This window comes from Chroicocephalus ridibundus, chromosome Z, assembly GCF_963924245.1.
Source record: "Chroicocephalus ridibundus chromosome Z, bChrRid1.1, whole genome shotgun sequence".
Lineage (NCBI taxonomy): Eukaryota > Metazoa > Chordata > Aves > Charadriiformes > Laridae > Chroicocephalus > Chroicocephalus ridibundus.
In genome coordinates, this window is record NC_086316.1 from 23,285,795 (window position 1) to 23,309,766 (window position 23,972).

At 41.6% G+C, this 23,972-nt stretch overlaps 1 protein-coding gene across 3 annotated transcripts in view; it reads left to right on the forward strand.

Annotated features, from left to right (window-relative positions):
* Positions 1-2,576: 2,576 nt before the first annotated feature.
* EPB41L4A (erythrocyte membrane protein band 4.1 like 4A) overlaps positions 2,577-23,972 on the forward strand; it is a 134,508-nt gene continuing 113,112 nt past the window's right edge. For all 3 annotated transcript variants that reach the window (XM_063319779.1, XM_063319780.1, XM_063319781.1), the window contains exon 1: positions 2,577-2,708. In XM_063319779.1, the coding sequence (XP_063175849.1) occupies positions 2,610-2,708 (99 nt within the window). In that variant the 5' untranslated portion in view covers positions 2,577-2,609. The remainder of the gene's footprint in view (positions 2,709-23,972) is intronic.

Sequence of the window (23,972 nt, forward strand, 5' to 3'; positions counted from 1 at the left end):
GTACTAGGTTCTGATACTGCTGCAGAATCAGTGACTAGCTATTGACAGTAGCTGCTTAGGAGATAAGTTCATATGTTAGTGGCTCTGTGCTCCAACACTGGCAGCAGCTGAAGATGAGTGCATATTTTATATATTCCCTGTGGACCACTCAGCTAATGTGCAGTAGCGCGAAATGAATCTTCAAAAACAGAAGACGTGAAGTACTTCACTGGACTGCTTATAACCAAGACTGGTCTTGATTTAAACCACTCAGCTGTGGGATTGTGATGAAGCTATATGAGCCATTTTAAAATTATAATTAAAGGTTTTAAAACGGCTTTTGAGTTCACTGAGCCCTCCCTCTCACTTGATTAATCAGTGATTTATACATATATAATGACTTTAACTGACTTAGGGGGTAATTTATGTCATGATGTGCATGATATATGGATCTAAATAGACTAAGTAGAGGGAAAAAGGAACCATCTGTTCCCTAGAAAACTGCCCGCTGTCAGGATTCAAGAACGATGTTTCAAAAATGTGTTTAGAAAACCAGGAATAAATTTATCTAAATTTCTTGTGCTGTCTGGATGATATTCTCATTGGGTATATATTGCCCGACAAAAAAGGTTAGGATCTTGAATTTTTAAGCTTTTGCATGACTTCATGCTGTATTTTTGTGAACATATATAGTGTTTTTTGTTCTGATCTTCACAGTGCTCATGGAACACTGTTTTTGCAGCTACAGAATGGATACAGAGATCCCAACACCCCACTGCCCAAGTTTAAATACTACCTGCACCAAACAAGAAAATGGAAGTGGTATTTCCTGGGAGTAGGACAGTTTTATTTAGGGCAGGTGTTTGAAAGCAGAGATATCATTCTCTGTGCCACTTACCAACCTATGTAGTGGAGTTTGTCAAGTGAGAAATATCCTTCTGCCCTCTCTTATGCCGTATGAGCAAGTTAGCTATCGTAAGAAAAACATTTATGCATATTCTTAAATTTGCACATGCAAACTTCGTATGATCTTCAACAGGACGACTCATGCATGCAAACTTAAGCAAATGCGGAGGCACTTGTGGGATCAGGGCTTAACTTTCTGCCTGAGGGTGAAAAATCATAGAGTATAGATGCGTGCAGCAACTAAAATACAAAGGTAGACTGGTGTGTGCTCCAGAAACTATAGACAGGAACTGCAAAGGCTGTTGCAAGTTCTTTTATGTTCTACCTTGTCTGTTTTGGTTTTTTTTTCCTAATACGACAGGTCTGTTGCTTTTTAAATTAAATGTATCATCTGTGGCAATCTCATTATTTAACAGCATGCTGGGGAAAACATTTCCTGCCAAGGCTACTTTCAAAGTCGGCCCCTCCTGGACCCTCACCGGTGTCTCCTGAAGCCCTTCCCCGCCGGCTTCAGCAACACCGGCTCCCCGACCTGGACCCCCCCGGGGAGACCCCAGCGGGACACGCCGCCCGCCCCCGCGGCCCAGCAGGGGTCAGTGGTGCCGCGGCGTGCGCGGCCGCGGCCAGCGGGGGGGGCGGCGGCGGCAGGAGCCGGCGGGGGCACCCAGGGGTCCGGACCGGCACCGGGAGCATCGCCCCCACCCCACCACCGGCACCGCTGAGCCGCGAGAGAGGGCAAGCGAGGGTCCGGTCCCGGCCCTGGGATGCCGGGGGGGTACCGTCAGATGCGGCGCGGTGTTGCGTGGTCGGTCCGCGGGCTGCGCCGGTGGCGGTGCCAGGGGGGCGGGCGCGGAGCATCCAGCCCACCGGCGGCGGCTCCTCGGCCTGGCAGGTGCCGTCTACCGGCCTCCGCCTCCAAGCCGCCCCCGGTCCTCCCGCCGACGCCCGCCCGCCCTCTCGGGGGGAGCCCTGCGCGGCGGACGGCAGGAGGCGGACGGCGGCTGCCCGTCGGCTGGGTCGGTCCCGGCGCCCGGCGGAGCTCCCCCTCACCCCCCCCATCCCTCCGCCCCTACCGGGGGGAGGAGGCGAGCGGCGGCCGGCGCCCTCCCTACACGGCGGCGGGCAGCCGGGGGACGCCAGCCCCGTGCCCGCCGGGCACCGCCGCCCCCCAGCTCCGCTAGCTGGGTCCGCGGCCGGAGGTAACGCGTTCGCCGGGCGGGGAGACCTGCACCCTCCCGCCCCGTCCCCGACCGCGGCGGCGGAGAGGGCTCCTCCGGCGCCCGCTCCTCCACACAAAGAGGAGGCGCGGAAACGTGCGCGGACGGGGCGGGGGACGGGGCGGGTGGGCGGCTCGGTACCTCCCCAGGGCGGCAGCGGCGGGGGAGCCGCCGTGACAGCCAGCCGCGGGCGAGGGCTGCGCGCTCCGGGCTCCTTCCTAAAAAGCCGCCGGTCTTTTTTTTTTTTTTTTCCCCTCCTCCTTTTCCCATAGGGAGCGCCCGGCACCCCCCGTCCAGCCTCTTCCGCGGGATGGCGGCGGCGGGCCGCCCCGTGGGGCTGGGCGCTGCGCCCTAGCAGCCGCCGGTCTCCAGCCGCTGCGGCGGGGCGCGGAGCCGGGCGCGGAGCCGGGCGCGGCCCAAGCCCCGGCTGCGCTTCAGCCCCTCTCCGCCGCCGCCGCTCGGGGCTCTTCCCGCCTGCCCGCCCCGTCCCCGGCCATCGCAGCAGGCATGGGCTGTTTCTGCGCAGTCCCGGAGGAATTTTACTGCGAGGTTCTGCTCCTGGACGAGTCCAAGCTGACCCTGACCACCCAGCAGCAGGGCATCAAGGTAAGGGCGGACGGAGGATTCCCCCCCCGCCAACACCTCCGCCTGCCCCGGGGCCGGGCTCCGCGCCCCGCGGTGCGGCTGCCTGGCGGCCTCCGCCTCCCCACCTCCTTTCGGCAGCCGGGCAGGGAGCGGCGATAGGAAAAAAAAGGGTTTTCGGAATCCCGCGGGAGGCGAAAACAAAAAAACAACTTCGTAACTTTGTCGCGCAAGGGGCAGATGAATGGGGAAGAGGCGTGCCGGTGGGGGCAGAGGTGGCTTTGGAGACTTTAACTTTGAGATGCTCCTTTAAGTGAGCAGGTGCGGACCGCTCCAGAGCTCTCGGGACACCCTGCACAAGTATTTTTCTATGCCTTCTACCAAAAAAAAAATACAGGGAGGGGCGGCTGTGTAGAGGGGGTGCTGCGCACCCGCGTTGAGTCACTCCCCTCTCCCTCCGCCTCCGGCCGCGGCTGCCTCGGGGCAGAGCTCGCAGCCTCCCCCCGGCCCCGGGGCTGGCGGGGCAGCCGCTCCCGGGCGGAGGGGTGCGGGCGTGTGAGGAAGTTCTATCCGCGTCTCCAGCCCCGTGGCCGGGTCGGTGGGAAAAGCTCTGGGGCTCCTGCAGCAGGCTCGGGGCGGGTGAGCTCTTCAAAGTCGTCAGCTGCCAAACGCTAATGAGCCCTGACAGAGCATGTGAAAACTAAGATTTTTCTAAAGGCCCTTAACTTGGTCCTGTTTGGTTAAGCCTGATGACAGCAAATGGCATCTCTCAGGCACTCGAAGCCCTTGTTCGAAAAGCCAGAGACTTGAATTTATTAGCCGTGTAGGAACGTGGTTTCAGTGTTGGATCAGGAAAAAAAGAAAAAGAAAAAAAATTAGTTCTTCTAAAATCTATTCTTGGAAACGGCTGATCTATTTTACCTTAGAAATTCAAAGAATAGAAATCTGTATGCCTGTATGTTTCAGCGTGAATGATTAAAGTTTGGTGAAGCAACTGGGGAAAGGAAGACCTAAAGGGGGAGGGTCTAAATTTAATAATATAATTTTAACTATAATCCGAGGTGCTACCAGCTCTACATGCATGGAGAATTGTCAAGCTTTGCTGAACCAACTGCCTGCTCATAAATAGGCTCGTAAATCCATGCTTAGCACAGAGGAGTAAGCAAATCACTGTGATGCTGGAATTCAGTACCTACGTAGGGTATTTGAGGTCTAAGTTTAGACGCTTCTGAAAAACTTCACTTTATATGTGCAGATGTGGCTATGTATGTTGTTATGCATGCACATACACTTTTCTTGCCTGTAAATATGCAGTTGCAGAAGACGTGTATTAAAAGAATAAGCTGCAAAGATAGTCCTACGGTTAGCTTCGTGAATCCAAAGCCTGAAAGATGATGGGTTTGTGCAGAGTCTAATAAAAATTAACGTCTCAAGGGAAAGAAAGGGTCTGAAGATGTAACTACTTTTTAAGAACGCGTGATTTACAGTGCTGGGAACCATCTAGGTTTGGATGAGGGTGTGGTTTCCTGCCATTCTTAGCGCGATCTGAATGTGGTATGATGCTAAAGATTTCACCCCTTCCACCTGCTCCTTCTCTGTCTCAAATCTGACCGTGGAGGAATCGTAGAGTCAGTTGGGACAGTGTGTGGATCTGACAGAAAAGTAGTAGTTTGTTAACATTTTTGGATAGGCGCTGAAAGTGCACAGCAGTGAACTTCAGGGGAAGGAGAATCTCCTTTTTTGTAGCAGCCTGTTTGGTTTTTTTTTTTTTTTTAAATTAAATTTGTATAATGTGAAGCCACACCCCAGCAGTGTAACTCCATGAGCCTTCGAAAGCCTACAGAGAGGAACTGCATAGCTCTCCCCATGTCAATGGTTTCCACCATTGTGTTCTCCCTTGCCTTTGTACACGCACGAGTGTTTGTGCAGCTGCGTGTGAAGAGCAGCCCAAGTCCAGCTGAAGGGTAACCACTGGTTTTTGCTTTTGCTGGGTTAGTCTGTGGCTGGAATGGTGCCCTGATCCGCTTCACAGCTGGAGGAGGGCAGAACAGGCTCTTTCAACAGAGCCCTGGCTTATGCCCTTTTAAACTGCTGAGGGAGCATTCGTGTTGTTTGTGTTCTGCAGGTTTCCACTGAAGTTACATGATTATTTCTAAGTAAAACATAACTTAAAATTTGCCATGTTCTGTCATTTGGCACTTTAACCTTGAAATATGAATGTTTTGTTTTAATTCTTTTGTTAGCGTGTACATGTCTGAAAATGCAGAGTCCCGTATTTGTTTTTACAGAATTTCAGCTTTGGCACTGAGTTACAGATTATAAATGTTCTTATGTATTTTATTTTAAAACAAAGATACCCTCAGAACTTCAGATTCAGGATGTAACCTTTCTTTTGTCTTCACACTTCTAATTGGGCTCACAGCTACACAGGAAATGTATGGTTTCACAAATCTTGAAGTATTACATGAGCAGAGATTTTAAATGGTTATACAGGAAACTTCATTCCCTTCTTTTTTGCCCAAGCAGACAACGTCTGCTTGAAATAAAAACCACAAATTAATAGCTATTTACTGTCTGTATACTTACTCAATATTAGTGGATTTAGTCTTATTTGCTTTGAAGGGTGGAAGACTGAGCTCTCTGACTGTAGGAGTCCTAGGCAACTTCATTTCTTCATTGAATTTGAAATAAAAGCATGAAGTAGATGCTTGTTTCTGAACTGATGTAGAGTTTTGAAGATGCATTGCTTAGTTTGCATGGTGGTTATTTCTGGCTTGCTATGCTTGACAGCAACTATATGCAGCCAAATATGACATTATTGAATTACTGGTTTTATTAACACATTCTTGGGACTACGGTGGGCTTTCAGTTATACTTCAAATTAAACTAATGAGCAGAGGTGGCACAAGACTAAGAATTTGAGTGCAATTTAGAGATACTTGTCTCTTCTCCGTGGACTTCAAAGAGCTTGTTAGGGCCAGGAAAGGATTGTTTTTTTCTGGTTCCAAGTGGGGAAGTTGAGGTGCAAAGAGGTTGAGTGACTTTTCCAAGGTCGTGCAACAGGTCAACATGAGGGCCAGGAATAAAGTTCCTCTAGGCTGGTAGCAGCTGACCAGTCTGCCGTGGGCCATGCTGTCTGGAGGAGTTGGTGATGATTTCTTCCTTGTAATTGCTCAAACTGACTTTTGCTTCTCATAGTTTCTTTCTGTTTTCTCACTGTGCTGTCTTGCTTGTTTTCCCTTTATGTTTTTGTGTTTTAAGTTCAGAGCAGTGTTGTATGAAAATGTGGAAGCTGGCTCTCTAGCCTTCTGTTTTACAGTAGGCTGGTAATAGCTAGATAATGAGGAAATGGCATCAGATATCTCATAATCTCATTTTTTATGTTTCCCTATAGTACATTATCAGTGAGAGATATTTTGTAGAGTACACGTTTTGAAATGATAAAGCAATGGCAATTGTTCATCTAAACAATTTTGGATTAACAGAGGGTATGCACCAGGTTCTGGTACAGTTTGTCTAATGAAAGTATATGGTCTTAAATTGTGGCAGCTTTTCCTCTAAAAAGGATGTTCAAGATGCCAGTTAAGAAATGGGTTTTTAACAGACTGTTGCTATGAATATGGTAAGAATCAGCTGTTAAATGAAAAAATAATCACTCTTCTAGGACTGTTATTTTGACTCATCTTCACATAGATTAAACAGTAATTTAGGCATTTTTATGGTACTGTAAAAGTGCCATAAGTAGGTATAGGTTCTTTGTTGATGTCACAAGACATGTCAATAGTGTTTTGACATGATGCCTAACTGATGGGTTGTGGGCATTACATATTTTGACTCTTAAGCATTGGAGTAATTGTCCTCGCAGAAGGAGACTGGTGTGCCTTGCTGCACAAACTTGTTATTGGAGGTCCAGGAAACCTCTGTGGGCCCTTAGAAAATACTGCTATGAAGCCTATTTGTGATTAGCTCTTTCACAAAGAATTGTCAACGTGTAATGAGTATGTAACAGGAATTTAACAACTTTTTTACTTATTTTTCTTCAGAACATTATTTAAGGCAAATGTTTGTATTCTTTTTCCTGAAGAAAAATATTATGAACATCTCTATTTTATGTTTGTATCTCTTTGGTGGGAATAAAGTTCTTCAAAAAAACACCACCTACTTCTCCAGTGAGCAAGCTCTCTAATTAGTCTTGAGCCATCTGGTCATTGTACTTTTGAAGTATTCCTTGAAATTCCTCTCTGAGCACTATTTTTGTGCTAAGTCCTATTTAATATGACATGTGTGATGGGCCAACAGCAAAGTTTCATTATAAGAGAAGTGATGAATAGGATAGATACACTAATTCTTCCTGGAAGACACCATTTCCAGCATATTGAGGGATTTGGGTCTTTTCAGTCTGGAAAAAAGAAGACTGAGGGGGGACCTTATCAACACTTATAAATACTTAAAGGGTGGGTGTCAGGAGGATGGGGACAGACTCTTTTCAGTGGTGCCCAGCGACAGGACAAGAGGTAACGGGCACAAACTTGAGCACAGGAAGTTCCACCTAAACATGAGGAGGAACTTCTTTACTTTGAGGGTGGTAGAGCACTGGAACAGGCTGCCCAGAGAGGTGGTGGAGTCTCCAACTCTGGAGACATTCAAAACCCACCTGTGTTTTGAATGTCTGTTCCTGTGCAACCTGCTCTAGGTGACCCTGCCCTGGCAGAGGGGTTGGACTAGATGATCTCCAGAGGTCCCTTCCAACCCCTACCATTCTGTGATTCTGTGATATGTTCTGTAACATGAGTTTATTAGGTAGTAACACCTAGTAGTGATATTCTGGCCACCATACCATTCACTTGGTATGTTAAGGTGTTAATTGGCACTTCTGTGATATACAGGGCTGACTGGCACTCCATATGTGGCCCCTCATACAGAGGTGCATCTCATGGTTTGTAAGCTACGCTTACAGGTCGAATCTCTGAATAAGGTACTCAGTCTCCAAGGAAAGTGTGTGGTTTTTACCTGGGAAATAAGCAGACAGATTTTTCCTCATGATGATTTACTGGGAATTTAACAAAATTAGATCCAACAATCTAAAAACAGGCTTCAACATCTCAACGTGGTTTAAAAAATAAACAAAAAACCCACATACATAAAAGTACCTGAAGTAGTGAGTGACTGAGGTTAGGAACTGAGTTAAATGACTTCAGATGTAAAAAGCGTGAGTGGGTTCATCATAGTGTGATATATTTTGTTAAGAAACTTATGGAATAATTGACAATATGATTTAGTACAATATATAGAAATAGGTAAACATGCCATTTCTTATAAGGTTTTCTGGGGATTATTCTGGCATTCTTCTTCTTTTTTTCATGCCCCAGTGAAGTTGTTTGGGTTTTTTTTTTTTGTTTTTTTTTTTTTGAACCTGAGCAGTTCAAAATGTCCCAGGCTTCATGCCTTCAAAATTTAGTGCATACAGAAAATGCGGTGTGCACTTTGGGATCAAGCTAATTTATCTCTGGAGACTCCACAAAGTTGATATGGGAATGGCAGGCTCCTATTTTCTTCCCTGGTGAAAATGCTTAATGAATGCACGTGTCAGCAGGAAATAGAGCCCTATGAATAGAAAGATCTTACATTGTGTTCATTATTCTAATTGCGAGTTGGCATTAAAAGTCAAATTGGTAGTCATTTGCTGTGTGAATACGGAGTGTATTCTTTGTGACAGTGATGTCTGCTGGTTCATACTTCTACATTTTTTAAAAAGGAAAGCATCTTTCTGTGAGAAATTTTCTTAATTATGCAGGTACATTATTTCAGGAATCCTAAAAATCTTTTTAATGGTAGATTGCAGTTGCTTTCCACCTATGGTAATTTGCTTACCACCTGCAGTAATTACTAAACTGTAATACTGAAGCTTAAATATACTAAATCGTATTCTGCCCTTTGCCCTGTTTGTTATTGATCAACAGATATTTTCAAGGCAGATTCTTCTAGATATTCAGAATGTTGTTTTGAAAAGAATAGTTAACGAAAAGTGAATTGCTTAAAAGGACACAACCAAAATCTTTTTGGTTTTTTTTAAACACTGAAAACTGTATTTAGAAAAACCAATACCATTCTAAGTCTTGTTGACAACCTCGTAGTTTCTTGTCTTTATAAAGCTACAGTTTTCTGTTATGTGTTGTGCATATTTTGCACAACAGCAAGGAGACTAAACAGATAATATTGTCAAGCTACAAGTGTAAATAAGTACATGTTTTCTTCTTTAATGTCATAGTTACAGTACATCTGAGGATTCTTTGTAACAAAAGCATCGATTTTTTTTTTTTAACAAAAATATAAATTAATGGTAGTCCATAGCACTTTCATATTAGAAAGATGCTGTTCTTTCTTAAATTTCACTTAGGGATGTAAAATAGTCATCTGATTGCACACTGAGTACAAGATGGTGGATGTGGGATTGTGCACTGTTTCAGTTCTCTAAAAATGGACTGAAATAGTGCTCAATTCTGGTTAAAAAAGAATTAAAGGAACAAAAGGGCTCATGAACCTTGCTATTAACTACTTCTCAAAATTACTTTCACATATTTGAAATAGATTACTAATTTCACCAGTGTCTTTACAGATGAGACCAGCAATTTTGAATACCCCAGGGAATAACCATAAAATAAATGAACATTGAGACATTTTATTTTCCCTAGGTGCACTTAACTAAATTAATGAAACCAGCATGACAGCAAGAAGGAAATCCATTAACTTTTAAATGAAGTTACCTCTTAGTTGACCTGAGGTTTGAGCAATAATATTGTCAGAGGGGTCTGTTTTGCTGGTTTCAATGAGCAATGATTTCTTAATATAACCAGGGCAAATGTAAGCTGTGTGAGGCAGCCTTCTTATTATATGCTTTTTGTATTTTTGTAACTCGGATTGAGAATTTCTTACATTAGAGTATTTAGTGCAGTTAAATACCATCTGTTGATAATTTATTAATTTCAGTTTTTTAAAGTTGTAAACTAAAATTCAGCTGCAGAATTGCAGCCTTTCCCCTCAATAATGAAAACTGCTTGTATGTTGTATGAGGGGAGCTCTTGAAGAGACTGAATAATTTGAAAGGTGCTTCCTGAAGAGGATTTCATTAAGAAGCTATAGTTTTATGTCACTTCACACTGTAAAATATCTGTTGCCAAGATGGTATTGAACACGTGTGAGAAAACGAGAAGTTATTAGTCATGTTGCATGATTGCTAATATCCATATTTTTGATAGAAAGATGAGAGATTACTGATGCATTCTCCTTTCTTCATTCTTGACAGTTTTTTTTTTATTTAAACTCTTACTTTGCTCAAGAGGATTTAATTTTTGTAATGAGAGAGCAGCTATAATAGCTGCATTTTATTCAAAAGTGAGATCTTTGCAAATGAATAATCAATATCTGGGTAGAATTTTGCAGACTGCATTTTTAGTATGTATTTTAGATACTGCCTTTTTGATCAGGTCTTGTGCTTGCTGCATACCAATTTATTTTCATAGTTTAAAATGAAGATTGTAATTTCAGTATTGATTATGCGTTTTTTCCCATTCTGCCTTTGCATCCTGTGTTGGGGATGGTTGAGCACTGTCAGCACTAAGGTCAAAGGGACATGCTTGGGGTCAACCTGTGCTATTATTTAGAAGTGGAAAACCAATAGAAACATTGCAAAATGAGAGCTCTGCTCCTTTGGTTTTGCTGTAGCATTAGGGGGGAAAAACTGCCTGTTTTGCCAAGTGGGAATTGTGCTTTTTTGTCTCTGTGATAGAAGGCTGTATTGCTTGGCTTGTGACTGTAAATATTGATTTACTTTTTTATTTTAAGCTAAAATTTCAGTATGACCATAAGTATACCATACCTTGTTTTGCCTGTTGTCCCACTGGTCTGAGGTAGCCTGTGCTTGGTGACTCTTTGGGAGGGGGTGCTTACCCGTAAGAAAAGGGTCAGGATGGCCCAGTCTCAGGTGTAAAAGGGGACACAGGTAGCAGTAATCACACAGCCAGCGTTCTTTGTTTGAGGAAAGGGAAAGAAAACCAGTAGTATTGGGGAGGTTAGAAACAGAGAGAAAAACACCTGGGAATATGAGTGAGAGAGGAAAATAAATGCTGTGATGACAAGGGAAGAGACCTTTCGTGAAATGTAATTCTAGTAGTACCTTTCCAGAGCTGGAAAAAGGACACCTCAGTAGTTTCTTTGAATTGATGGTACAAATCATCACTATCGAAAATAACAACTAAAATTTAAAATACCCAGCTAGAGTTTTTTTGATCTTTTTCATGGAAGTCTTCAGTGAGTTGAAAAGATGTTAGTGAGTTGAATGCATCATTAACCTATAGTACCAGGGTTATTATGTTAAAGCTTTGTTGTTAGAAGTTTTGGAGGTTTTTAAGGATTCCTTTTAAACAAAGCCTTCTTTCATGTGAATTTTTTTTTATTTTGTCTTGGTGTGACATGAGGGAGGCGCATGCAAGTGGCAAGTCCTCCCTCCTATCAGGTATTATTAGTTATATTTAATAAGGGGAATCCTTTACATTCTGTTAAATCCAACTGTTCTTTCTGCTTACATTTGAAATACATAATAAAGTCATAATCATGGATGGTTACTAATGTGGAGGAAAAAGTGCGCTATATTTTGTATGGTTCATGTACTTATTTATTTGTCAATATTTACATTTTAAACTTTGCAGGGTTACAAATTGCTCTCTATAAGCCTGGAAAGAAGACACTCTGTCTTCTCCTAGTTCTTGAAGTTTTGGGTGTGTGGGTAAAATCTGTATGTGGTTGAGTGAGACAGTTTGATAATAAGTGGCTCAGCACTTTGCTATCTTTCCTGTATTCTGAGGAAAATGAGAACTGAGTGCACTGAGGGATAAATTCTTTGGCTGTGTGAGATGAAATGCCTTTTGGTAATGGAAAAGGAGGATCTTTTATATCTCAATTGCACGAAAAGTATTTGGAAGGCAGAAAACGTCAGTTTCCCTATGTAATTAGTGGTAAAATTTGGCATGGCTACTAATGTATGTAAGCACATGCTTTAACACTTTGCAGAACTGAAGGCAGTTGAGCATCTTGCAGGGTTGAGCCAGAAAAAAGATCATCCAGATGAAAAACACTGGACCTGGTTCTTGTTTTCCACATTCTATATATTTCACTGCAAGTTCTCGTTTCTATCTGACAATAAGTTATTTGTAGTGTAACCAAAAATATTTTCTGTCTATGGTAATACCCACTTCTTATTTATTAAATATTGAAGATCTAGTTTATTATTATTAATCTTTTAAATAAATTAGATATGGAAAAATTACAGTTCTGGTTTTGAATCTTCAGTTTTATTCAGATTCTCAGTGTCACAATGTAAAAAAATTGCAACAAACTTCTTTCCTATTTGGTAGATGAATGGTGGCTAGAAGGAATGTAATGGGTTTTAGCTCTTTTTCTCCTCAGAATACCAGAAAAATAGTTGTCTTTATAAGGGGCTACACTCAGAACCACAAAGGAAAATACACCTTTTTTTTTTATGCCATGCATGAGTACCTCAGCAAACTGGTGAAACTAGCTAGTGAGAATTAAAAAAAAATGAGGAATAACACTTACATGAGTAACGAGGAGTGAGTTCAACACTGACTTACAACTTGAAACAAATGATTATTTATCTGAAAAGAGGTAATCTCTAAATAGTGGTATGACATGTAATATGAAAGCAGACTTTCCACGTGTTCCTACTGGGGGCATCTTAAACCGTCCTCAAAACTAGCTGGTGTTGGCCAACACCAAAGACAGAAGAATATTGCATTGGGCCTTGCCTCTGCTTTATATCTGTTTCAGTGGTGTTATCTATTTACCTATGGTATAGAAGGTGGTTGTCATTTATGAAGTAGCGTAATCTTCTCATCAGGGCTGTAGAAGGGAAAGGAAGTCATGTGTCAGAACCAGATGGCACTGGAAAGCCATGACTGCTACTACTTTTCCAGTTTTTGTTCATGCTGAGAAACTGTCAGATTCTTGTTTCCTGTGGTGTTCTGTGGCTGTGCTTGTACTGCCTGGGAAGACAACTTGAGGGAGTGCAAGGAGGCTGTTGGACCCTGGGCTAAGTGGTGCAACTGGCCACTTCTACACTGTGTTCCCCCTTTGGGGGTCATCTGAAGTCTGCTTGATGCTGAGAGACGATCTTTTGTCTGTATGGTTGGTTTGTTTATTCAATATGCCAGAGTAAAAGAAAGCTGAGTCTCCGACTGTCATAATTCTGGTTGTCACAGCATGACTGTAAGGGGTGAGTGATACGTGTCGGAGTGCTTTGAAGGTGCTGGGTAATGTTGAAGGTTGGTTTGAACGTCCGAACCCGAGCTGTTTATATTGGGGACCATGCAGCGCATGTTCCTGACAACTGTGCCTGGATCTCCCTTCACAGGAAATGAGGACACTTCAGAAGAGGTCATGGGAGAAAGGTAGCCTAAGTTCAGTACTGATGATCAAAAGAAAAAAGGCCCGGTGCAAATGAAAGAGAGATGCAAATTAACAGCATGGTTACACTTGCAAAAAAACTTTTCTCATATCACTGTTTCCTCTCTGAAAGAAGGGAAGAAAGCCACAAGACCTTGTAGTGGAACCTTTTGAAGAGATGTGTGAGTGTCCTGACTTGCCCTCAGCTTTTTAGGTTTAATTTGCATTGCCTGCTTTCAGTAGGGGAGGAGGGAGTGGGCTTAAAGGCGTTTTTAAATAATATTTTCAGGATGGAATAAAGCCCTTAAGTTCAAAAGATCAAATATTTTGCCTCTGTTTTGAAGTGGTGTCAGATTCTTCAGCCATGTTCTTCCCCCTATTCTTTTTTCTCTCAAAGTCCCTCACCAGGACCTAGGTGTTCCAAAACACATGCCCATAAGCCTTTTCCTTTTGTGTACAATGTTTAAGTTGCCTGAACACTTCAGTTCTTTTTTCAGCATGTACATTCTTCTCCTGCAATATAGGAAGCTCTAAAGCCATGGGATCATACTTGGAAACAAAAGCTTTTGGTGTCTCTCAAAGATACTGCATTTATTCTGGGTTATTTTGAGTAGTATTTTATTCTTCTGTGTTAAGACTTGATGAACTATAATGCCTTTAAAACCACCTCTGTAAATCCTCTTTCTCCAAAAATGGGGGGTATTCTGTGCTCTTCCAGTGCTACAGGTAGGTTACGGATGAGATTTACTATAAAGAAAATGCTCTAGGCATTGTGATTCCTTCAGCTGTTCCTCCAGTGTCCCTGGGCTGTTCCTGCAAAAGCCAGTTCTCTTCCTGAGGCAGAGATTTGGTGATAACATTTCTTTTTCTTGTGAAATCAATAGTGAGTTACCAAAGCCTTTCCCTGATTTGGGAATACTTGAAATTATGGACCCAGTTTCACTTCCAATGAAGACAATAGATGTTTTGGTGTGCTTTGGCATCAACTTCAAGAGGAGCCAAATTGGACCCTATTTTTCTGTGAGCAGGCTCAATTAGCAAATGATGACGCTGAAAACAAAATGTGTTAGATCTTGTATGAAGACATTAGATGTTGTTCACATAAAAGAAACGTATAAACTTTCTACCTTTCAAATAAAAGTTAAATTCTTCTTAGTCATCCTTGGCCTTTCATCAGCATTCAGATCTTGAATCTGACTGTTCAGAGCGTGAAAGCTCTATTTGTTGCTTTCATGACTGAATCTTTATTCCATGATCTTAAAGCTGTTTTTTCTCTTTTTCCACTTTCCTGAAAAAATCCGCTATAGAAGCAGGTTTCATGAACTGTCTCCTGAAGTCAAACTGCAATGCAGACCATGTTTGTTTATGGTATCTGCTGCTTTGTGAAAAAGTGAACAAAAGTCAGCATGGGTGGTCAGAAAATGAATAGGTTTATTTTTAAATAAATAAGTGCGTGTCTGTACAGAAATTGGAGGGGTCTTGTTAAATTAAGATGTTTGGGGTGGGAATCTTTGAAATGTCAAAAGGAAAGAAGTTCCTCACTACTCCTCAGTTTTATCTTTCTTTGCAGTGATTTGTCCTGTTTGTGTTTTCGTTAGAGCTCAAAACTTTTACTGTGGCATGCAGAAACTCCAGATGAAGGCAGAAGTCATGCAGGAAAGCATGCTTCCAACTTGGCATTCTTTGTTGAGAGGAAGGTTTGATTGGGAGGGAATTAAATCACCTGCATTGAGTTCACTGAAAATTAATTAAACCCAGCTTTTTTCTTATAGATGTGTATTTTTTTCCTGTTGCGTAGTCTTTATCTGAGCCCATGACATTCTCTATTTTTCTATTTTTTTAACTTTTTAAAAAATTTTCTTTTATTTTTTTGTCTGTGAGTATTAGATAGGTCAGCGTTGAAGCTTGTCAGTAGGGCAGCATATAGAAATACTTGGGTTGCTGCATGTCACATACATGTAGTGTGCTTATAGAGCCCTCCCTCCAAGAATATTAATCCAGAACTTTTCATAAGCAAATAATGCACCCAAAGAAACTCCAAAATCAAATGGGTAAGTGAAATTTTCTTCGGTATTATTTAATCCTACCTTGCGTCTTCTCTTGATGATGATTCAAAACAGCTAGATTTTTATGTGCCTGCTCTACTGGAGTTTAAGCATGCACTTGAAAAGTCACAAAAATACAAGCCAGTGTTTATTCCTGCATTCACCTGTCTTTCAAAGTTATATAAATGTATGCTGTGCCCATTTCCATCCTCAACTTGAGGTGATTATACTCTCTCTGTGTGTTTTTATCTAATCCACTAGTGGATTGATGTAATTCTCTTCAAAGTGGTGGAGTTTTTTCTGCCTTTGCCTACAGTGGATTAAGGTTCGTCATCTTAATATGCATTTTTTCCTACATAAGTCTCACCACATAGAGCAGATGGACTTAGTATTATCTGTAAGAAGAAGGACATCTAACAGGCTGCTGCTTATTATCTGGTTTCTCAAGTTTGGTCTGATTCATATTCCTTTTCTTGCATACAGAAGGAATATGGGATAAGAGAAATCACTTGAACTGTCGAAAAGTAGCGTAATTGAATTTTGAACATTGATTTCTGCGTGTACAGAAAATGAAGCGAAAGAATGTACTCAAGCAGTAAATTATAGGAGCTAGCAGAGTGTACAGTGCCTTTAAGAAGCAGGTGTTTGCTATGAAGTTCACCGTGCATACAAATGCGCTTGCATTTTGAAGTCAGTTAGGAACAATTATGGGGGAACAGGAAACCTGACTGGCCTGATACAGGGTTTTTCTATTCAGTACAGGCTTGCAAAAAAATTAAAATAATCATAATGCGGGGAAAAGCATGATTCTTCTTAGCTCTTTTAAGTCTGAAGTGTGAGGGGGGAACCAGAAGAATGATTTAAAGGAAACTGCAGTAATGATTGTTTTAAGTATACACAAAGGAAGCCTTGCACGCCATCAGGACCGCTTGCCATTTTCAATCTGGAAGAAGGGACCAAACATTTAATTAAACAATGCCTTTCACTGTAGTAGTTTATGCTCCAGCATTCACGATGCATGTAGGTTTAGGTTATTTTTCAAGTGTACAGCTGTTTCCTCCTGCACAAGGCTGGGGCTGGAGTTTTTGTGGAGCGATGCATTGTTTTAGTCATGGTAGCACTTGAAACATCAAAGTACCCCGCAAGGAGGCGAGGTAGAAGCAGGCCCTGCCCTAGAGAGACATCTGGGTCTGGGGCTGCAGCAGCACAGGGGCGAGCACGCTGACGAGTGTGGGAGGGGAGCAGGTTAGGATGGAAAAGCGGCCAAGCTGTCAGTTCGGGGAATGTTGTCTCTAGGCAGTAGAATAGCTGATTAGTCTGGGGTTGTTGCACTGCTAGGATAAATTCGTAGAATTCTGCTGGCAGTAAACTGTGCCAGGCGTCTGCCCCAAATTATAAGTGCATGTTATGGGTAGCTCTGGACTGATGTCTACCCAGTTCTTGCAGGGCTGTCACGATTTTGGTTAAAGGTGTTCTGTTTTCATTGCAAAAAAAATTATATAGGTAAACCAACATGGAAGAAGTTCATACCGATACAAATAATTTTGTACTTACCTAGCTTAACCTTTCCTTAAGTGGGAAAGATAATAGTTCAGCATTAGCAGCTCGACCGCCCTTGCCTGGGGCAGTCTGCGAGGGAGCTACACTGTGGTTCCAGGAGCTGTGTGAATTGAAGAAGGTTTCCAGGCAAGCCTGGAGATTTTAAGCATCTCTAACACAAAGCTACAAAGGTATCTCATCTGCCAAAGGCCTAGCAGGTAATTCCACAGTAAGTGCTGATCTTATCAAAACACAGAACCCACAATCTATCAAATCCCTTTGATCAACCCATCAGCCCTGCCAGCCCATCAGACCCCCAAACCTTAAGATTTTCTCTGCATGCAGAAATTGTCTTTCTGATTAACTGGATGTGCTTTCATGGAGAAAAAAAATTAGAATCCCTCTGTAATCTGTTTGGCTACGCATTATGATAGTGCTCATGTTATTTAGGCTATTCATTTGTAAGAAAAGGAATACATTGGAGAAGGTGAATGCACCTTGAAACATATATATATAGAGAGAGATATATATCTATGCTAAGGAATAGAGCAGAAAAAATAGTTTGGTGAAATAACAGACTTGTTTGAACCCTGGTGAAACAGATGATTTTTGTGATTTTTTTTCTTAATCTACTTCATTTGGAGAGAAGGCTGGATCTGCTTAAAAGGATTTTTTATTTTGAAGAAAGGTTTGTTCTGGTTTTGGCCTCTTGCTTCAACTGGGAATTATATCCTCCAGTGGCACTTGAGTAAGGCAAAACATGTCAAGTCAGTGGTTAGGCTTTTAGTCAGCTCACACACGTTCTACTGAAGGAGAAAAAAAATACTACCATCCTTTGTTGGATTATCTCAAATGTTATTTAAGCTATAACGTATGAAAGCAAAAGAAATTCAAATCAAAACAGAAAAAAATATGCATATGAAAAAGGAGAAATTGGAAGGATCTGATCTTGGTGAGGAAGGTCCTGTTGATGTCAATGGGGATTATCTTGTATCATGTAATCATAGCCAGGATTGGAATTGTACACAAAGGACACAGGCATGATACTTGTTTTCAAAAGCATTCAGGTGCTTGCATAAGAGCCTTTCAAAAGTCTTTTCTAAAGACCGTGCTTGGCACTCAGGTAATTCTGAAAAACTGTCTCAAGGCCTGAATTACCAGTTACGGAGTAAATATCAGTACAACAGTATCACTTAATGTGAAAGTGCCTTTACCATGGGTGGTGTGCGAGAGCCAGACCCATGAGCTGAAAATGGGAAGCAGCATCTCAGCATTATGAGTTGGCATTTTCTTACTCAGTGCAAAGAACAGAAGAGAGAGGATTTTGTGCTGTTAAGTTTGTATTTTTAATGAACAAACAATCCTAGATAATTAAATGTGGATTTAACAGGTTTTAAGGAACAGCTGCTGCTGACACAAAGAAATGTTTGCCTCTAAGCAATACTGTAATTCTTCACATGGGAACATATTAAAACTGTATTTCAAAAGGAAAGTTTGCCTGTCACAAAGTCATTTATGTAGTGACATGGAGCTGAAATTTCTGTGATTCAGGTAGGTGTGTTACCCTATATAAAATTCAGTTCTCCAGTGGGACTACGGTATCTAAATCTTTTACTTGCATGCAGGGTTTGTGGGCTTTGCTGATTCTTACAAGTTTCTGTTGAAAGATTTGGGCACGTGGTCAAGCTGGTAAGTGGCTGTGGTAGCTATCCACATGCATGAATAGCAAATATTTAGTAAATCAGTTTAGTTTAACTTGCAATAAGAGAATTCAGTTACATTGTATTTTATTTGCTATTGGCTAAGAGCCTGCAGAGGTTGTGGTGTAGCAGTAGTTCAGTTTATATAGGTATCTTCAAGGGTCTCTGATTTCTCCGGAGGGCTTACAATCTGCAATGTTCTAGTCTGATTCTTATAGTGGATTTCACTTGGATGTTTTCGTCAATGCAAAGTCTTGGAGTTTCTTTCTTGTTCTCGTTTAAAATAATTTAAACTTTCTGTTGTCACTGTTGCAGAGAGGAACTCAAAAGCATGAACCCTCTGACTCCTAAAACCAGTAAGCCTGCATATTTCTGTGAGGAAGCTCAGAATTAAAGCAAGTGTTAGGATTTATTTTTTTTTTTTTTTCCTTGAAGGTAAAGTCGTAATTTGTTAATGGCTAGGATTGCTTCTGTAGAGCAATAGGGGTAGAAGGGAATTAGATGAACAGGATATATAATCAATTTATAGTGGATTACATTACATGAGGGCATGGTCACAAATACGTGGTTCGTTCTTTCTAGGTTCTTTTGGTTTGATCTGTTTTTGAAAACCTCAACTAAAAGCGCCTCCCAGGAGCCCAGCTGCAGTCCTTTGTTACTCTTCTAGTCATAAGGCTTTCTCTGACAGCCAGCCAGGGTCACTTTTGTTTTCAGTTAAGCTACTTTCACTTTTTCCTAATGTCAGTGGGTCTGTGCATAGAGCACGTTTGATCCTTAACCTTTTCTAACATGCTTTTTTATAGTACGTTAGGAGACTTGATGCTAGGAAATGCTGGAAGCTCTGGCTTTGGGCAGGGACAGGCACTCAGGCAGCCAAGGTGAGGGAGGCTGGGCATGTGTGGGGCATTAGGTTGTCCACTACCATCTCATATTCATGTACCTAGGGAGAATACCAGGACTGGTTTGATTTAGCCTGCTCCTGCCCAAAGTTTTGTTTTATGAAACTTCATCTTTGTTTCTGCAGTGTGTCCTTACCAAAATCCTGCTTTGCAGTTCTGTTTTGTCTTTCTTAAATAGTTCTTCCGGTATTATTATATCTTCCTGGATGAGAAGGAGACAGGACTAAATAAATCTAAACAACCTTCTTAGTCTCTCCTCACCTGCTTTTCTTTGTTTTTTTTCCCCCTAGTCTGGTAAGTGAGAGGGAGACAGAGGCTTCCCAGCAAGTAGATGACAGCGTGTACCTTGCACTGTGAACGATACAAAAGCAAAAACTTTGAGTGGCAATTTCACCCATGGGTAGAAAACTGTTCATAAATTCCCCATCTCATTGTGTGCAGCGAATCAACTGATGATGTTAGTACATTTCAAACAGCATATACTTTTATGCTCCTGTTTGGGTACTCCTATTTGAGAGGTTGTGCAGCAGTGGTCCTTAGGCTGCTGCCTGTGAGGGTTATTGTTCTGCTGTGTTTTTCTGAGAGTCTCCATTGCAGACATGACTTAACCTTGTGACTTTGCAAAAGCTCTGGCAGCTTCTCCCTCCCCTGCTCCAAACCACAACACACTTTCCGAATGTGTATCATTATCTGTGTGCTTCATGTTGGCTGTCCCTGGAGCTATTTGCTTGGCAGAACATTGCCTCTTCCAAGGCAGCTTTAAACTGAGCCAGGCTGGGATCCAGCAGAAATCCAGAAGAAGTGATATGAAACAGTCTTCTGAAGAAGATGACAAGGAGACTGAAAACTGGTAAGATTGGTCTACTGGCCAAAGCCTTGAGATGGTACGTAATTGAGCAGAGTGCAGTTCTTGCTTCTACCATTCTAACCCCCTTGGGAGGGTCTGGCCTTCAAGTCTTTGCACTTAAGAAAGGGGGAAATAATATTTCCTTTTTTTTTCTTTTTCTTTCCTTTTTGACTTTAAGTTTTGGGAGTTGTTAGATGTATTTTTTACAATTGCTACCACGGGGAACCACAGTATTCTGGCAGTCTCTTTGTGTCTCATCTCTGTAAATGATGATAATGGTAATAGAGCAGAAGGGGCAAGTGATGTGAGGGGGAATAGGCACTGTGGTGTGAAAAAGCTACTTTATATTTTAATTTAGATTGATCTTATCAGATATAAGTCCTTCTACCAGATACAAGTTCTCATACAGTTCTTTGTTAGAAGATCTGAGAGGACCTTGAAGACTGGAAATGTGTTCAGGCAAAAATCTGGGGTTTTGTTTAACCTCAAAGAACAGGGGTTGACTTAAAACAAACCCACAAAACAGGAGCAGGGCAAAAAAATATGCAAACAAACCTCACCACCAGCACTGCCAACTTCCTGACCCCTCTGCTCTTAAAAAAAATGCTTGCAGCCATAGACAGATTTCTCTCTGCAGACTTAATTTTTAAGTTTCTTGGCTTGGTTTTATGCATCTGATTTTTGACATCTCCATGATGCTGTTGCATACGGTGTCCCTTGTCATTTTTAAAGGTTTGTATGAATTCGCTTTGCAAAGGTGAAACTCGTGATTTTAGAAAGGTTTTGGAAAACTCATGGTTTCTAGAAGAGCCCTCTGCCTTCAGGAAATTCCTCGAAGTGAACTCATGTCTTCCACAGGCAAAGGTACTTGCAATTTGGTCTCAGGGTTTGAAGGACCTCAATGTGTAATGGCTTCTTATTAGGCAGTTTCTCATCTTTCATACTTGAAAAGTTCTCCAGTGTCTTTGTGGTCATGTTGTTCTGACAGTATAACATTAGTCTGAATCTGTAAATAGTACTAACCACCTTTACTGACAACTGCTGTCCAGGCAGCAAAATTACAGAAGCAGAAGAAGGGCACTGAACCAATATTATCCAGTGTTGCTCCAGTCTGGGTTCAGTTTTACTGAAGTTCTGTAGAATTTAAGAATAGTAGTTTGTGTTTGTCTCTGATTTGGCTCTTGGCTTGCTGAGATGCGTGTCTTCAGGGACAGCCTGTTTGGAGTTACCTACCCGATGCATCTCCTGAGGAGGAGTACCTTCATTCTCAGCACTGTCATTTTTTGTCATCTGGCCCCTTCTTTTAGGATCCAAAAATCCTGAGTGCAGTAGAAATAGAAATGACACGGCAGAGGTAATATTCCCCTCTGTTCATGCTTCTTCCCACCTAAACTTGCTAGTATTTGGCTGCAGAGGTGGCAAGGACAGTAGGTATGCTACGAAGATCTTTGTAAAACTATTAACGTTTGATCAAATTAAGAGGAAAAATGTTTTTGATTAAGAGTGTATGTGTTGCTTGAACTCTGTCCTAATTACAGCTGCATATTTCTCCTCTCCTGACTTGGCCCAGCCCTATCGAAGGTAGCCTGAGGTCTACTTTAATTTACTCCAGTTGGCTGTGATTCCCGAGGAGTTGTGTGCCACGTGGCTATGGCTAGAACAGGGCTCATCCCAGCCGCTCCCGTTCCCCACCCTGAGCAGGCGCTGTGGGCAGCAGTGTGTGGGAGATGGATCTCCGGGATCGCAGCCTGCCAGGTCACCCCGAAGTGGGGAGCCCCCACCGGGGAGCTTCCTGAGGGTTTCCACTTCCAGCTGTCTGGGGCCCAGAGAAGGACCTAAAGCCTGCTGACCTTCTTCAAACACTTCCATATGCCCACGATGAAAAGTTCAAATGCTGCTATCCAAGGCCTTGTGAATTTGAAGATAGGCATTACGACCTCTGCACTGAAGTCAGTAATACTCTGTCAGGGACCTTCTCTGCTTAAACCTGTTATTTAAACAACACTGCAGTTTGTAAGTCAAAGTTGCTAATATTTTGTCTTTGAAGCCTTTGCAAAAATGTTACTTGCACAAGCAAAACAGAAATATGCCAAAGAGAAGTTAGTTGCCCTAATTTATAAGAGATTACTTTATTGTTCATCTTGCTGAAAAGAGCTTTATCATGCTGTTTCACTTAACTGATCGCATATGAATAGTAAATGCAATAAATAATTACAGAATACAGTATTACACAATAAAGTCAGGTCATACTTTATTCATCCTGTGAACTGTTGGGTTTTTTTTTTCCCCACTCCTCCAGATCAAAAATACTTTAATAAATCCTGTAAAATCTACCCTTCTTCCTTCACCACCTTATAGAAGGCCATGTTTTAGGAGTTGGTATTGTATTATGTTTGTGCTGAAGTGTAGGAATTGATTTTTTGTCTATGGTTTTTCTAGAGTTATTGTTTCTTTAAAGAAAAAAAAGGCACCTCCACTGACTATATGCTATCACCAATACTGTTTTCAGTGTTACCTTCCTGCTTTATGTATTTATCAAACTTTGTGATTTCTGTCTAGGCCCAGTACTGACTTCTCCCTTTTTGATGGTAGAATTAATACAACCACACTCGTAATATATTAGGAATTGGAATGTTGTTACAACAGTTTACAAAAATAAAGTGTTGCTCCAATCCATTGTACTAGTTTTAAAAGTGTTATTTAATATATGAGGAATTGTTCTCCACAGCCTTCTCAACAGGCTCATCATTCTAGAACATACATCTTAAAATGTGGGATATTGTTTTGCCATAATGTTGTCACAAAAGCCGAACCAAGTATGGTTTCTTCTTTTTCCCATCTCAGCCTTTTCCTCTTAACTCCAACTTCATGTTGCAGTAGCCTGTTGTCAGCAAGAAAAAGTTTCACTTTACAGCTCAGCGGATTAATCAGTGGTGAAAAAAATTCATTATCTGTCTGGTTTACAAAACCTGGGCTGGTTTAAGATTATAGTGAATCACAGTATTTTAAGCTATGTAACTGTAAATCTGAAACTTTGAGTAAATATTAATTGTGAAAATGAATTTTCTGGATTTTTGAGCATCTGTATGTGTTCTGTGCAAATTACCTGCAGAGTTTTGTAATTGGTTTGGTTTTACTGAGTTGTTATTGAAAATATTACCCTGAAATTGAATAAAAAAAATACACAGTGTAAAAATGCCTTTCAAAACCTTTTCCTGCCTTTTGTGCGATAGGAAATGCAGTGAAAATGTGGGCAAAAAACCCCATAATCTCAAAAAGTTTACTAATTATAGTCATCAAACAAACCCATTACATAACAGCTTTGACTGTGTCTTTATTTTAAACTGTAGTGTCAGTTTGCTCACAAAGTTTTCATTCTTTCCCCAGAACTTTACTTTTCATCATAAATTTGTTATGGATTAATAGTATAATGTCAAAATGGATAAATGATGCAGATGCATTTTTGGTAAAGTGAAACAATTGTTTTAATTGGTATTATATTGAAGGTCCATGCTGGACTGTGCAGTACTTGGCAAGTGTAAAATATACATTTTCTGAGTTTATGAAAGGACCAAGCTTTCATACAAAACAGAGTATATAACATATATAAAAGTATAAAGTTATTATATACTTATATAATCTAGCTACCTATCTATCAACCTGTCTACCTATCTATCTAAAACAGTAATTGAAAGGCCAGAGTTCTTTTACAGGAGACTAGTGGCTGAAGAACAGTGTGCTGAAGAACTGCTGAACTGCTGCAGCTCACGTGCCATTCCTAAAAGTCTGCAAAAGGTTTC